We start from the raw sequence: 16,349 nt of genomic DNA on the forward strand, positions 1-16,349 counted from the left end.
AAAATTTCTCTTTATTTCCCACAATTATATTGATTTCCAATTTTTATTATTTAATTCTTCTTGCTTTTCAAAAATTATGTTTTATTGACTTTTTAGAGAAAGAAAAAGTGAGAGAAAGAGAAAGAGAAACATCGATGAGAAACATGGATTGGCTGTCTCCGACTGGGGAATTGAGCCCACAACCTGGGCATATGACCTGATAGGGAATCAAACTGACAACCTCTTGGTGCAGGAGACAAAACTCTACCAACTGAGTGACACCGGCTAGATGGCTAGTTTTGAGTTTAATGAACTTTGTCTAAAATAAATGCCTACATAATTTGGTCTTTTCTAGTATATTTGTCCAATGGCATACATTTTCCTCTAGGCATTACATTTGCTACCTCCCACAATATTTGAGAAGTTATAATTTTATTTTACTTAAGTCAAATAATTTTTTTTAAATTTCTCTTGAGATGTTTTCTTTGATTCCTGTGTAATCCTCGCTAAAAGAAGGAAGGATAGAGGATGAGAGGTTAGAAGGGATAAAGAAAGAAAGTAGCTGCAAGTATTGATGACAAAGGGATTAGGGAAGTACTAACAGATTACATGATATCTGAGTACCATCCATCCACTCTTTGGAATCCATGTAAACATTCTCAACTTTTGAATAATTTTTGAGCATGTTTCATATTTCCCGTAAAATGTCATTTACACAATGTATTATTTAGAAGTGCATTGTTGAATATTCACATACACGAATGTTTTCCACTCTTTTGCTATTGCTATCTAGATTAATGCCTGGTGTGAGCACTTATTTTATAACTTCTGTTCTTTCAAATGTGTTTAAAGTGTATTTAATCCCATGCTAGCATGGAATACAGGCTTTCTGCTATTGCATCGCGAAAAAAATAAAGTGTATTTAATATGCCAGGATATGTTCAGTCTTGGTGAAGATTCCCATGTGAACTTGAAAAAAACCTGTGTATTCTGCTGTGACTATATGAAGTATTCCAATGCTTAAAAATATTAAGGCATAGATTTTATTCATAGATTTTAATTACCAATCACAACTTTATAATTGAATTTTGTTGTTACATGGCAGTGTTCAGATCAACTCTGCTGTGATTTTTTTTGTTGCTAGAATTTATTTATTTATTTATTTATTTATTTATTTTCTTATTTTTTGCTGCTGGAATTATAATCTGTTATAAGGGGTGTTGATGGAAAGATTAAAATGTCCCTGATGCTGTGAGCAGGTGAACAAGTTTCTTGACTCAGGACCTAGTTTCAGGCCCAAGGTGGTTCTCTCCATGTAAAATGTTTCCAGACATTTCCTTTTTAAGAATCTAAGGTTCACTCTAAGCGTATCACTAAGGTAGTTTTTAGTGACAGATGATGTAATTAGTATAAACAATAATTACATTTTATTATAACTAGAGGCTTTGTGTATGAAATTTGTGCACTGATAGGGTACCTAGTTCTGGCCACTGATGAGGGCTGATCAGGTTCCCCACCTCCCACTCTCTTCCTTCACTCACCAACTGGATTCCACTACCATGTGGCTTCCCCCTCCCCAGCCTCCTGCTGGTAGCCTGCCATGCTCTGCACCATCCCATGGTGGTCAGTGCACATCATAGTGAGTGATCTAACTCCTGTTCTCCCAGTCCAAGGAGACACTTTGCATAATAGCCTTTTATATATATAGACTAGTAGCCCAGTGCATGAAATTCTTGCACTGGGATACTAGTCTATATATATAAAAGTGTCTCTCAGTGTCTCTCAGTCTGGCCTGCATCCTCTACAATCTGAGACCCTTGTGGGATTGGGCCTAAACTAGCAGTCAGACAACCCCCTTGCAATCTGGGACTGCTGGCTCTTAACTGCTCACCTGCCTGCCTGATTGATCACCCCTAACCACTCTGCATGCTGGCCTGATTACCCCTAACTGCACCCCCTGTCGTCCTGCTCATCCCCAACTGGTCCTCTCTGCCGACCTGCCTGATCACCCCCAACAGCCCTCCCCTCCTGGCCTGATCATCCCCAACTGTCTTCCGCTCCTGGTCTAATCACTCCTAATTGCCTCTGCGTGGGCCCTGCCACCTGGAAGGACTTCTGGAAGACATCATGGTTTAATTAGCATATCACCCTTTTATTAATATAGATAGGATATGACATTCTGCCATAACTATAACATATGTACCAGTATTACTCTATGAGAATACATAATTTCATGCAATAGGAAGGCATCTAGTGTATTACATTATATATGTTGTAAGTAGTAGAAACTACTGTATTCATAGCAATATACACCTTGTGACTTCCCTTCCTGATTTGGGAATGGTTCCCCAGTTTTTTGAATGTTTCCTGGCCCCTAATGTATTTTTTTTTTTTTTTTTTGTCATTCAGTGTAACTTTATTTACTGTTTATTGCACATGAGTTGAGGTCTTTAATTTCTAACCATCAAAGATTTAAAGGACTATTTTTTCCATGAAGTTTAACACTAACATCAGTGAATTCATGTATTTTTATTGTAAACATCTGAATTATTCACATTGTCATAGATCCTGAACTCATAAGCATGTACCATGCCCAGGCTGGCAGCAAGCCAGGAATCCATTCTGCAAACAAACAGATACTCTGCATAAGGAGAAAAGTCATAGCACAACATTTAATGTCCAGCCTGAGTCACCTCAGAATGTTATATTCCCAGAGCTCAGTTCATGCGCCGGCATGCTTTGATCTCCTGGCAGCACACACCCCGTAGGTATTCTTGGCAGTGCTCTTGGTCAGCATGGTGAGCAGCTCTTGTACCATTCTTCTATATTCTGCAAGTCCTTGGCAGCCAGCTTCTCTTACTGGACGTTAATGTCCTTGAGTGCTGCAGAGAGGTTGGACTTGGAGAACATATCCATCTCCACAGAGATCTGAGAATACTGGATCTGCACCTGCAGCTCAGCGATCTCCTCTTCATGCACCTTCTTCAGAAAGGCGATTTAGTCCATCAGGCTGTCCAGCTCAGAGCCAGTAAGAGCCGCTTCGTCTGTACCTTTTCACGCCTCTATCAGCCAGCCCTCTGCATCATGGTTCAGTTTCTCTTCTTGGCAGCATGCCTGCAGGTTGCTGCCAGTCCCTTCCAAGCCCTGGTGCCTACTAACTGCCCACTGCCCCCTCCTCGCCATAGTCTGGGCCTGGTGGGCTGGGACACAGGCATCCCATTTTCATTAAAATGTTCAACCCCATCCTGCTCCACTGGTGTCCACAGGCGGCCCAGGGCAGACTGATCCCAGAGACCCTGGCTAACCCTGCCTACCTGGGCCCTCAATGGTGGCCTGACCCAGCAGGTAGCGTCAGGCTCAACCTGCCTGGCCTGCACCCTGAAGGTGGTGTCAGGTGCTGCCTCCAACCCCCATCCCTGCCTTCCTGGTTACCAATGGCGACCTTGACCCAGCTGGTGGTGTTAGGAGCTGCCCGCCTGGCCTTCCCAGTTCCCCATGGTGGACTGAACCCTGCAGCAGTGTCAGACACAGCCCTTCCCCCCTGAATATGCAAATTGTCCTCTACCTTTGTTGGCTTAAGTTGTATATCACTCCTGATTGGCTGCGAGCATAGTGAAGGTATGGTCAATTAGCATTTTTCTCTTTTCTTAGTGTAGATGTCTTAAGTATAAATTAGAATTTGGCCAAAATAAAAAATATCTTCAGCTGAGGTTTAACAGAGAATAATAACAAAGAATAATAAACTAAAACATAGATATATTTTATGTTAGAATGAGATATAATAGCAAGTTCAATGAAATCAGATTTGTATGAAATCAAAACATTCTCTTTGACTCCTGACTCTCTGCCTCCCTGGCCAGCTTGTCTTCCCTCAAAGCCGCAGCCAGTCTCTCTCTTGCTCTCTTCACTCTGTTATTCTGTTTCTGGATGTCTCCACGGGTGACCGGTTGGATGCCCAGAAGCTGTGGGCCACAGAGGCCCAGCCCTGGAATCATCTGTGCCCAATGTAACAACTGTGCTGCGCTGGGCTGGTGGCTGCTGCAGAGAGAGCCAGGACCAGCCCGGCCCAGGGGCTCACCCTTCGTTGTTGGTGCACTTATTCTCATCACATCTGTCATATCCACAGTATTTATAGGTTCCCCTTCACTGCTGCAGGCCTGGAGCCCCTGCAGCCTCCTGTAGGCACTCCTCTGCTGCGGCTTCTCCATGTTCCCCTCCTGCCGCCTGCGCCAGACCTCGTTGTTAGGATGGGCAGTGACCTTGGAGACTGGACTTTTAAAAATGCAGCTGGTGAGCCTCCTTGGCTGTTCCGTCCTTTCCCGACGTCTCCGCTTGCTCATGGCTACAACCAGTTGTCTCTTCTTTGCTAAAGTCTGGGGCATGATGCTTCTCCGGAGCCTTCCCTTTGGAAACAAAATGAAATGTCAAGTTTGAGTAAAGCGGGAGGTAAGGACTTCCATTGCATTTGGACTCCCCACCCTCCTCTCTTTCTGGAGAAGTGTGTCTGTTCATCGCAGTCATCTGGAAAGTGGTTGAAACTCAGTTTTGTGGACCTCAACCCAAGTAGGACTGGGGCAAGGCCAAGAATTTATATCCCTCGGTGTTCCCAGATGCTGATGCTGAGAGCACAGGCACTGCACATTAACAGCGAGATCCTGGGACCTCAAGCTGATATGAGACAAGAACAGAAGAATCAAGGTCATTATCTCGTTTCAATTCCAGACCATTTCCTCCACCAACTTCCTCTGAAGATGGTTCCCTCTTTCTTTGTTTGTCAATGTCCACTCCACAGATGCTGATATCCTCTAATGGTGGATAAGAGTCTAAGGACTTCACTGGGTTAGACTTTCAACCCCCCAATACCTACGTTCACTTGCACACCCTAGTCCCTTCTTTACTCAGATATTTTTTGGTTCATAAGTACAGTAAACCCTCAATTTTTGGACCATGATTTAACAGACTTAGTATTTAATGGACAGAATTCCCAGTCCATATGCCATACATGAATATTTAACATGTTGTTCATTTTAAAATGTTTTTCTCCAAGATTTGCTTATAATTATATCAACAGGTTATATTTTATTATTAATTCCGTTACTTTTAAATAATTTTCATTATTGACTTGAGTGGAAGGTAGAGTGAGATAGAAGCATCAATAATGAGAGAGAATCATTAACTGGCTGCCTCCTACATGCCCCACACTAGGGATCAAATCCACAACTCAGGCATATGCCCAACTGGGAATTGAACAGTGACTTCCTGGTTCATAGATTGATGCTCAACTATTGAGCTGTGCAGACTGAGCCACTGTTACTTTGAACAAATTTCAGCAAATAGGCCAAAGGTTGGAAAAACCACTGTAGCAATGTTACTAACATAAATAAGTATTACATGTCTACAACTATAGTCTTCATTTTTCAATCCAAAAGTCACTGCTGGTCAGCAGTGTTCAAAGAATGATCAGCATGTGATCACACTGCATCATGGGAAATAATTGGGATATAGGACCCTGGAGTGACTTTTTGCAGCAGTTTTAATGCTTGCAGGCCAATGCTCGGGGGGACATTCATTTACTAGATCTATTCAGCATATATTTGAAAGTGCTGTAATATAATAGAAAAGTAGTTTTCTGTGAAATTAAACATTTATGAATACTTAATTTTAATTACACAAATGGGTCTACCTAGGTGAAAATAGAAGGGCTAATTTGTTAAATGTTTCTTTTTAAAAAAAATGTATTAAATATATTTTATTCATTCCAGAGAGGAAGGGACAAGGAGAGATAGACACATCAGTAATGAGTATCATTGATTGTCTGTCTTCTGCTCACCCCTACTGGTGGTGGAGCCTGAAACCTGGGCATGTGCCTTTGACGGGAATCAAACCTGGGACCCTTTAGTCCATAGACAAATACCCTATCCATTGAGCCAAATTGGCAAGGGTTAAATGTTCCTTCAGTTGCCTCTTGCACACCAGTTATGGTGAATCCCTGAGCCTACAGCGTGGGCATGTGCCCTGACAGTGATTTGAACTGTGATCTCCTGGTTCATGGGTCAATGTTCAGCCAACGAGCCACATCCGTCCCAAGTTTATTTGTCAATTTTTTAACATACATTGGGAAAGCCTACTTTATTACAGAAGAGACTTTCAGCTACATCGACACTCCCCTCCCCTTGCCCAAATTAATGTTATCTTGAGGTTTTATTGTAACTCAGAAATCTTTTCATCAGTTTCCTTTTTTTGGACAGACCTCCACTGTAAAAAACCTGCCTAATCCTCCTTCTCTCCTCCTACTCCTCCCTGTTAATCTCCGCCCTTTAATCTGGTTTAACACAAGCAATGCTTCTTAGAAGTCAGTCCGGCTCTCACATCTGTTCTACATCCACACCCTTTCTGGGCCATCCCATTCATTCCTTTGGGTACAAAAAACCATTAATGAACTAGATATGCCCATGGAATCAGTGTAATCTACCTTCAACCCTGAGGCTCAGATAGCCATTTGCCCACTCAACCTATTATTGTTAGTATCTGGGACTCAAGAGACCAGGTGTCACCCCTTCCCCAAATAATTCAGCACTAACTCAGGGTCCCCTGGAGTCACTTGTTGGTGCTAATATCCTGTGTAAGCCAGTGCCTTTCTGGACTAAAGCATGTCTGACATGGTGTTTAGGTATAAGTAAGTGATGTGAGAAACAGTCAGGCCAGGACAGAGACTGTGAGAAGGAGAGGATGGATGGAGGATGAGCGGTTAGGAGGGAAAAAGAAAGACATGAACTACAATTATTGATGCCAAAGAGATTAAGGAAAAACTAACTGCTGACACATCTGATTACAGGACTGAATTTATTTTTTTAATCCTCACCTGAGGACATTTTCCCATTGATTTTTAGAAAGAGTGAAAGAGAGGGAAAGACAAGAGAGAAATAAATATGCGAGAGAAGCACATCAGTGATTGCCTCCTGCATGAGCCTTGACCAGGGCCCAGGTCAGGTAGAAGCTACAACTGAGGTACATGCCCTGGAAGGTAACTGAACTATCTTTGATGAGAATTGAACCTGGAATCCTTGGGTATACAGGCCGATGCTGTATCTCTTGAGCTAAACCAGCATAGGCCTAAATTTTGGTTTAAATGACCAAGCACACTGGATGCAAACATTTTCCAGAGAGGTGCACAATTTAAACAGTGCAGGGTTGCTGAAACCGGTTTGGCTCAGTGGATAGATAGAGTGTCAGCCTGCGGACGAAAAGGCCCTAGGTTCAATTCCGGTCAAGGGCATGTACCTTGGTTGCGGGCACATTCCCCAGTAGGGGGTGTGCAAGAGGTAGCTGATCGATGATTCTCTCTCATCGATGTTTCTAACTCTGTCCCTCTCCCTTCCTCTCTGTAAAAAATCAATAAAAATATATTAAAAAAACAACAACAAACGAACAGTGCAGGGTCAAACACAGCCTCTAATTTCTAGTGAGATGGATATTAGTTAAAAACAAAGCAAAGCCCGGTCAGTGTGGCTTAGTGGTTGAGCATCCACCTATGAACGAGGAGGTCGTGGTTCAATTCCTGGTCAGGGCATATGCCTGGGTTGTGGGCCCATTCCCAGTGTCGGATGTGCAGGAGGCAGCTGATCAATGACCTCTCTCTCCTCATTGAGGTTTCTCTCTCTCTGAAATCTATATATAATTTAAAAAATAGCAACACAAAATATAAAGCAGAACCACTTGGCTTGCATGGCTCAGTTTGTGGGTTCCATTCCTGGTCAGGACACATAACTTGGTGTGGGCTCAACCCTACAACGGGAGATCTCACTCTCACTCTCCCCTCCCTTCCCCACCCTTCCCCTTTCTCCCCCTCCCTTCCCCTCCTCTCTTTCTCTCTCTCAAGAAAAAACAAAAACAACCAACCAATAAAATACAAAGCCAAGACAGAACAAAAAAATCAGGCCTATTAACCCAAGGAAGCTTTATGTACTAAAAAGTACAACACTTTGAACATTACTTAACAAACATTAACACCTAAGAAATGGTGTTGAGGAAGACACTTTCTGATTTAGGAGCAACAGTCTACTAGTTCCCGAGGTTTCACAAAAGGAAAAGCATACAATGGATGGTCTGGCTGCTGATAGGGAATCTGTACTCACCAGAGAAGGCTGGTTTGTCTCCGTGATTGACCCAGGCTCCTCCATGGCTGCTGAGCTGTGTTGCTGGGCCACTCCTGACATGCAGACAGCCTGTGGCTTGCTCCAAACTGCAGTGGCTTTCTCCTCGGAGTCCCCTTTTATGGCGGATGGGATAACCCCATCAGTAGGTAATCCTGTCTCATATCCACCTCGTTCCTAAATCTTTATACAAAAAACACAAAAAGATGGGATTATTGACACTGTTCCACACTGTTTCTGTTTTCAGAAAGTAATCCACTTATGGAAGGGATGTTATTTGCAGTTCCTGTCAACATTTGAATGATTTTAAGACCCTGTATGGCTACATTCCATAAGAACAGAGTGGACCTGGCCGGTATCGCTCAGTGGTTGAGGGTCAACCTAGGATCCAGGAGGTCATGGTTGGATTTCCAGTAAGGGTACCTGCCTGGATTTCAGGCTCAATCCCCAGTGGAGGACAAGCTGGGATGAGCAGGAGGCAGTGGCCAATCAATGATTCTCTCTCATCACTGCTGTTTCTATCTCTCACTCCCACTCCTTTCTTCTCTGAAATCAATAAAAATATATTTGAGAAAATTAATAAAACAATTCCTATGTGTTTAAAAAGAAAAAGAACAGGCATGGAAGTTTCTATGCACAAAAATTTCCATGATGCAGTTCATATCTTAATAGAATAGCATAGAGACTGTGTAAATGTTTATTAAGAGAATACCCAAAATTCTTATTAATAATTCTATATAATGCATGATACAGCCATTTGTAGTAAGCCAATAGCTCTAATCCAGTTTTACTCCTGAGTTATAGAGCATCAGCCCTTAGGCTGAGGGTGGAGGGTTCTAATCCACTTAAGAGTACACACCTGGGTAGCAGGGTTGATCTTTGGCCACTGTTGGTGTTGTGTTTGAGGCAAGTAATCAAGGTGTCTTTCTTATTGTGATTCTCTCTCTCTCTCTCTCTCTCTCTCTCTCTCTCTCTCTCTCTCTCTCTCTTTCTCTCTTTCTCTCCCCCCTCCCTTCTCTCTCTTAACAAAAACTAAATGGAATAAATATAGCCTTGGGTGAGGATTAACATCAACAACAAAAAAGTAATCTAATATTCTGTACATTTGCCTTTTACGTAATTACTGATAAATTTGATATTACTCAACCATCTTACTCTTTTACTTCCCTTTGATCTCATTAAATAATATTTCTTTACTTTCTACTTCACTGACATTGATTTAACTATTTTATTCCATTGTTCCATCTATTAACTTGTTAGTTGCAATTGTGCACAAATCTTTGTGTCATTATATTAATGATTAAATCATCTATCCTTTAATTAAATACTATATCACAGTTAATTACTTTTCCCACCACCCCAAATCTAAAACCTTAGAACCCCTTCAAGTCTATTTTTAAGCTTCTGACATTTTCATTACTGTTGTCATGCATTTTAATTCTTCATATATTCAATACTTTCATCTTCATGAGAGATTTCAAAAATTGCTTCATAGAACTAAATTGATTATTTACTTATAAATTCTCTTTTCCTTCCCTCTTCATTTCTTTCTACATTCTTGTTTATTAATCTGGGTTTATTTTCTTTTGGACTTAATATTTTTTTCTAATTAAAAATGGCTAGCAAGTGTTGCACTTTAAATGTTCCTTAAGACATCTTTATTTTGGGAAATATTGTTTTTGGATATAGAATTCTGATTTGATGTGAGGGTTCTTTTAACATTTACAAAATGGTGCTCTGTTGATGTCTATCATATTTATGTTTACACCATATTCTTGCTTATTTGGTCTTTGTCTTCTCCAATGCCTTTGAAATATATATATTTCTTTATTGATTTCAGAGAGGAAGGGAGAGGGAGAGAGAGAAACATCAATGATTAGAGAGAATTATTAAACAGCTGCATCCTGCATGCTCCCTATTGGGGACTGAGTCAGCAACCCGGGCATGTGTCCTTGACCAGAATCAAACCTGGGATCCTTCAGTCCGAAGGTCGACACTCTATTCATTGAGCCAAACCAGCTAGGGCTCATTCACTTTAGGTTCTTTTCAGCCATTTAACATAATTATATATATATATATATATATATATATATATATATATATATATATATATATATTTACATTCAATATTAGTTTATAATAGTTTCAGGTATATTACATAGTGGTTAAACATTTATATAATTTAAGAAGTGATCCCCTCAATAAGTCTAGTACCCACCTGGCATCATACATAGTTATTACAATATTATTGACTCTATTTCCTATGCTGTACATTATAACTATGACCACTTAATAGCTACTAATTTGACTTTTTAATTTATTCTCCTTTTTAAGCAATCCCCCTCCTAACTAGCAGCCATCAGTTTGTATTCTGTATATATGAGTCTGTTTCCATTGTTGATTTTTAAATAAATTTTTATTGATTTCAAGGAGGACAAGAGAGGGAGGGAGAGTTAGAAACAATGGTGAGAGAATATCATTCATCAGCTGGCTGCCTCCTGCATGCCCCACACTGGGGATGGAGCCCGCAGCCTTGGTATGTTCCCTGACCAGGAATGGAACCGTGACCTTCTGGTTCATAGGTCAATGCTCAACTACTGAGCCATACCAACTGGGCAAGTTGTTGTTCATTTATGTTGTTCTCTATATTCTATATGTATTTTCTTCTTCTTCTTTTTTTTTTTTAAATCTTTATTGTTCAGATTATTACAATTGTTTCACCTTTTCCTCCCTCCTCCCATAGCTCCCCTCCACCTGGTACCCACTCCACCCTCTGCCCTTACCTCTTCCTCCGCTGTCCTCATCCGTAGGTATATGATTTTTGTTCAATCTCTTCCCATACCCCCCACATAGACACCCTTTTCCCCTTGAGAATTATCAATCCCCTCCCATTCTGTTCTCTATATTCTACATATCATGGAAAACATGTCATATTTGTCTTTCTCTGTCTGACTTATTTCACTGAGCGTAAAACCTTCAGTTCCCTGGGAATTGTCACTAACGCACAGGCTGGGGCTTGGCTGAGCTGCCCTGGGGGAATTGCAGCCAGCAGGCATTTAAACTGCTTCGGGGAAGGCAGGGCTGGGTGGGTGGGTGTGAGGAGATTAACCAAAGGACTGGCAAGCAGATGTGTATAACCCAGGGACACAGATCGTAGTGTGGTGAGGGCCTGGGGCAGGGGCAGGGTGGGGCTAGAAGTGCTCAATGATAGGAAAGAGGGGACATCTGTAATATTTCCCACAATAAAGATCAAAACCCCCCAAAATGCTGCAGAAAGTCACGCCACAGGATAACAGAACAAATTACCCACAATGCAGTGTGATCACCTGACAATCATTCCCTGGATATTGTTTTCCAGCAGGGACTCTTGGTTTTAAATATGCAGACTATAATTGTAGGTATGTAATAGTTAATCATGTAATTACTACAGTGGTTTTTCTCAGCATATGGCCTATTGGCTAAAATTTGTTTAAAATAACAGTGAATTAATAACAAAACATAACCTGTTGATTTAATTGTAAGCAAATCTTGGGTGAAAGCATTTAAAAATGAACAGGGCGCTGAAACCGGTTTGGCTCAGTGGGTAGAGCGTCGGTCTGAGGACTGAAAGGTCACAGGTTGGATTCCGGTCAAGGGCATGTACCTTGGTTGCGGGCACATCTCCAGTAGGGGGTGTGCAGGAGGCAGCTGATGGATGTTTCTCTCTCATCAATGTTTCTAGCTTTCTATTCCTCTCCCTTCCTCTCTGTAAAAAATCAATAAAATATATTTAAAAAAATGAGTAGAGTGTTAATTTTTATATATGACATATGGACCAGAAAGTTTGTCCGTTAAATCAGAAATCCATTAAATTGAGGTCCAATAAATCTAGGACTTACTAGGACTGTGCACAAACTAAAACCCCTGGACCCTAGAGGCCAGGACCAGTTGCCCGCCCACCGCGGCAGCCCCAGTCCCTCCATGTCCAGCTCTCAGCACAGCCAGGGAGACCAGGACCCCAGGACCAGGACCCCAGGAAGCAGCAGGCGTTGCTGGAGGCCCACAGGGTGGTGAGAAGTCGAGGTCCCACCCTGGGCAGTGATGGCTTTCTTCTCAGCTCTGCCAGCCACAGCTGCCTGAGGGACAGACCTGGGTCAGTGACAGGGGCCCAGGTTCCCTCTGACCCAGGGGAGGGACTTGGACCCCAGGCATCCCTGTCAGGACTCAGAGCCCCTCCACCCCTCCCTGAGCCCTGTTCCCTCCCCTGGGGCTCAGCTGTTCCCTAGGGCCAGCCTGCAGCTGCTGTTTCCTCCCGCTCAGCACCAGGCCAGCCCCTCCTCAGACAGTCAGTCCCCTCCATCACCCACCTGGAGGCCTGTGCTCCCCTCCCCACCCTTCCCCCACGTCTGATAGTGTCTGGAGACACTTTAATTCCCACAAATTAGGAGGGAGAGGCCGGTCTCCTGACATCTGGAGGGTAGTGGTCAGGGATGCTGTCCAATATTCTATGCCCAGCCCAGACCCACCATAAAAAATTATCCCGTCCCAATGTTAAGAGTGCTGAGCTTGGAAACCCTGCTCTAGGGCCTTAAAATCTCTAAAGTCTTGAGTTTACTGTGGAAATTATTTACAATTCAGCCCTAAGTGATAAGCCCATTTCCAGGGAGTCACATACAATCTCCATCCAGCCACCTGAGTTCTGCAAGTCAAATGCGCCAGCAGGAAGCTGCTTGCTTCCTCTTGGCTGTAGAATCCAGTCAAGTCCACCAGGGGGCGTCTGCCCTCAGTACAGCCTAAATCAGTGAACACAAACCCAAAAGGTGAACAGGTGGTCTTTCTGCCCAACAACTGTATTCCCCCGGGGAAGGGCCTCAAAGCAATCTTTGTGCCCTCCCCCCCCCACCCCCCCGGACAAAAAAGCATCTCTGGAGCTCAAGTCTGTGTTGAAACCAGCCGCCCGGTCCCCTTGTCCTCAGTGATCCGCGGATTTCTGTGTGAGCAGGTGAGGACCATGTGTGAACTGTAGCCATCGGTGCTGGCAGTCGGCCTGGTGCAGAGAAACTGCCAATGGGCTTCCCTTGTGCTCAGGTCAGAAACACAAGGGTCACTAAGACTTTCAAGTTAAAAATCAAATCACTCGATTTGCTTATAAAATATTCGAACGTCTAAACTTTTTTTTTTAAGTGGATTTGTTATTTTAATTTATATAATTTATTTGTTATTGATTTGAGAAAGAGACATAGAGATAGATAGATCGATCGATAGAGAGAAAGAGAGAAACATCAATTTGTTGTTCAACTTATTTATGTATTCATTGGTTGATTCTTTTTTTTTAGATATATATTTTATTGATTTTTTTTTTTACAGAGAGGAAGAGAGAGGGATAGAGAGTTAGAAACGTAGATGAGAGAGAATCATCGATCAGCTGCCTCTTGCAAACCTCCCCCCTACTGGGGATGTGCCCGCAACCAAGGCACATGCCCTTGACCGGAATCGAACCTGGGACCCTTCAGTCTGCAGGCCAACACTCTATCCACTGAGCCAAACCTGTTTCGGCCGAATGTCTAAACTTTTCATTAATTTTTGCATTTGGTTGGAAACTAAGAGATGTGTTTACAATGAAAGGCACAGAGGACACTGGTGTGGGCAAAGCTGTAGTGGAGTGAGGAATGACTATAAACGGTAAAGAAATGTGTACCTTTTTTCATCCAAAACTGCCATCTTCTAGTAATTTGCCAAAATGACAAACACAAAGGCCATTCTCCGGAGCATTATCTCAATCCGCTGAGGTTCTGCTTCCCGGCATATGTCGACATTTTGGCTCAAATAAACTCCCAAAAATTCTTTACAGGTTTCAATGTTGTTGTTTTTTTACATTAACACTTCTTCCTTTTCTCTGAGCTTTAAGTTCCCAATAAACTTCCAACCCATCAACTCAGACAAAGAGAAAAGAAGGGCCGAATCTGCGGTAAATACTACATCAGATAAGAGCAGTGCTTCTCCCCAAGAATATTTCCATTCAGCCAGCTGCATGCAGTTCCTTCTCATTTTCTGGAGAAATTTAGAACAACATGGCAAACTAAGTCTGCAACCTGGGTGTGTGCCCTGATGGGGGATTGAACCGTGACCTCCTGGTTCATAGGTCAATGCTCAACCACTGAGCCACACTGGCTGGCTGAGTTTGTTTCTTTTTAACTCATTCAGAAATAACCAATGTTAGAACAGCCTACTTTCAATCCTATATTACCAAAACCACACAATTTCCCCCCCAATTTAATTAGAATTCTTAACTCTTAGACACGTTGATCTTTTTAGTGACAAGGAAGTAAGAAACATTCCTCAGATTGGCAAATACACTTTATAATTTCCAGAAACAGTTTCTTTCATTGGCAAATACACTCACATTTTCAAGAGGCATAATGAAATTTAAGATATATTTATTAACAGATCTAAATCCATCTCCTAGTTCCTTTGCAATAAAACACCAAAAGCAATAGGAAAACTCAGAGAGGAAAACACTGAGTGGCCAGATTATTATGATCTCTGAACACATAATAATCTGGCCACAATGTGTGTGTGTGTGTGTGTGTGTGTGTGTGTGTGTGTGTATTAGAGATCCAGTGCATGAATCTGTGCATGGATGGGTCCTGCCAGCCTGGCCAGGGGTAGGGGACATGGAAGGTTGGCCAGCCTGCTTGCTGGCTGAACTCCTGGTCGAGGGGACAGTTTGCATATTAGCCATTTATTATATAGGATATACACGGAGTAGCCAGATTATTATGCCTTCAGAGATCATAATAATCTGACCACTCAGTGTATATTTCAGTATCCTACTATTTCAAAATATCTAGATAATCAATAATTTTTATCATTTAACCCAGCAAGGAGGCTGGAAAAGAGTGGCAGAGATATCAGACTTGGACTGCTTTCTGGTCAATTAAGTGACCAGTTTCTCTCTCTGTCTCTCCTTCTCTCTCACATCCCACCCAGGGCTCGGGGGCTGCTCTGATTCCTTCACGGCTCTTGGAACCACAGCAACCTCTAGGCCTCAAGGAAGAAGATTTAGAGCAGTGGCTCCCTACCCTTTTTTGGCCATGCCTCACGTAAAATCCTGATGCCCCCTACCCCACTGTGACATATACTTTTTATTATTCAAAAAGTGAACTCCTATTCACATGGAGGAAGCCTAAAAGGCCATCAACTCGGTCTAAACAAGCTTCCAAAGAACACAGCACCGTGAAAGAGAAAAATAAAAGAATGAAAGCACAGTTGAAGTACTGAGAAAGAAATCACTAAGAAACTGTTAAAAAAGAATAGTAAGATGAAGTGATAGGAAAAAAAGCAAAGTTTCAAAACATATATTAGAGAACTGAAACGCATAAATATGTCACAATATATATTTATAAGCTGTATATGAGGCCCCTAGAACCATAAGAAATGCAAAAAATTCACTGTTAAGAACTCATTCTGCAATTGCCCCCTTTAAAAGCCATCTTTAGATTAATTTACCCGTGGGGCATGTGGGCTCATGTTGGGAACCACCGATTTAGAGGTATTAAAAGGTTTAGTGCCTCATGTTTTTATTTTTGAATTTTACTGTCTGGGAGAGGAGTGAGACCTTGTCCCTCTCTTTAAACCACCAGTCTGGATCTTCCTGAGTAGCATTCTTACGATGTAACAACATGCAAGCTTGCACATAAGAGATCTTATCCCATTTACCAGAACTCTGGCAAAACAACTCCAATTGCAAAACAGCAGAGCAGTTCCAGGGGTCATTTATTTAGGGGTCATTGCTCTTCAGACCCCAAAATGTGTATCGGCCAAGCGGTGCTACAATAGAAAAATCACCTCTTTCTTAGTCATTGCCTCATAGCTGCAGGTGGACCCCTTAGTCAAAATACGACCCAGGCTCTCCAAGTTTCGACTGCCTGCCACCATGGAAACCAAACTTGTGAGACAGATGCTGGTGAAAGAGGAAAGAGGTTTATTCTCGCGCTTGCATCTCCAGGAGACGGGGGACTCTTATTCAAAGACCATTCTATCATCTCAGTGCAGGCAGAGGTTTCCATAGGAAGGGAGAGGGAAGGCAGAGCAAAGAGATCCGAAGGAGGGGCGGTGGATGTGCAGACAGTGTCCTTGCTGGGCCTGATATGGACTGTTAATGTCAGCATACTGGAGCTGGTCAGTGCCAGCCAAGTTCCTGCGGTTGGGCACTCTGTGTCAATCAAAGTTGTGGTG

General features: G+C 42.5%; 1 protein-coding gene across 1 annotated transcript; it reads right to left on the minus strand.

Annotated features, from left to right (window-relative positions):
* Window positions 1–2,770: 2,770 nt before the first annotated feature.
* On the minus strand, window positions 2,771–8,174 carry LOC311623717 (methyl-CpG-binding domain protein 3-like 2B). Its single transcript, XM_084886106.1, has 2 exons — window positions 8,115–8,174; window positions 2,771–4,382 (listed from the first exon to the last, which is right to left on the minus strand). Exons 1-2 carry the CDS (start codon window positions 8,157–8,159, stop codon window positions 3,795–3,797), a joined length of 633 nt encoding a protein of 210 aa, XP_084742232.1. The 5' UTR covers window positions 8,160–8,174; the 3' UTR covers window positions 2,771–3,794.
* Between the last annotated feature and the right edge of the window lie 8,175 nt (window positions 8,175–16,349).

The sequence above is a fragment of the Pipistrellus hanaki genome (genome assembly GCF_964339955.1).
Source record: "Pipistrellus hanaki genome assembly, chromosome: 5".
NCBI lineage: Eukaryota > Metazoa > Chordata > Mammalia > Chiroptera > Vespertilionidae > Pipistrellus > Pipistrellus hanaki.

Excerpts from the sequence above, each read along its gene's own strand:
- LOC311623717 (XM_084886106.1), bottom strand. The coding sequence starts at position 8,159 with ATGGAGGAGCCTGGGTCAATCACGGAGACAAACCAGCCTTCTCTG. Across the intron at positions 4,383-8,114 it reads AGACAAACCAGCCTTCTCTG|GGAAGGCTCCGGAGAAGCAT; the intron begins GTGAGTACAGAT and ends TTGTTTCCAAAG.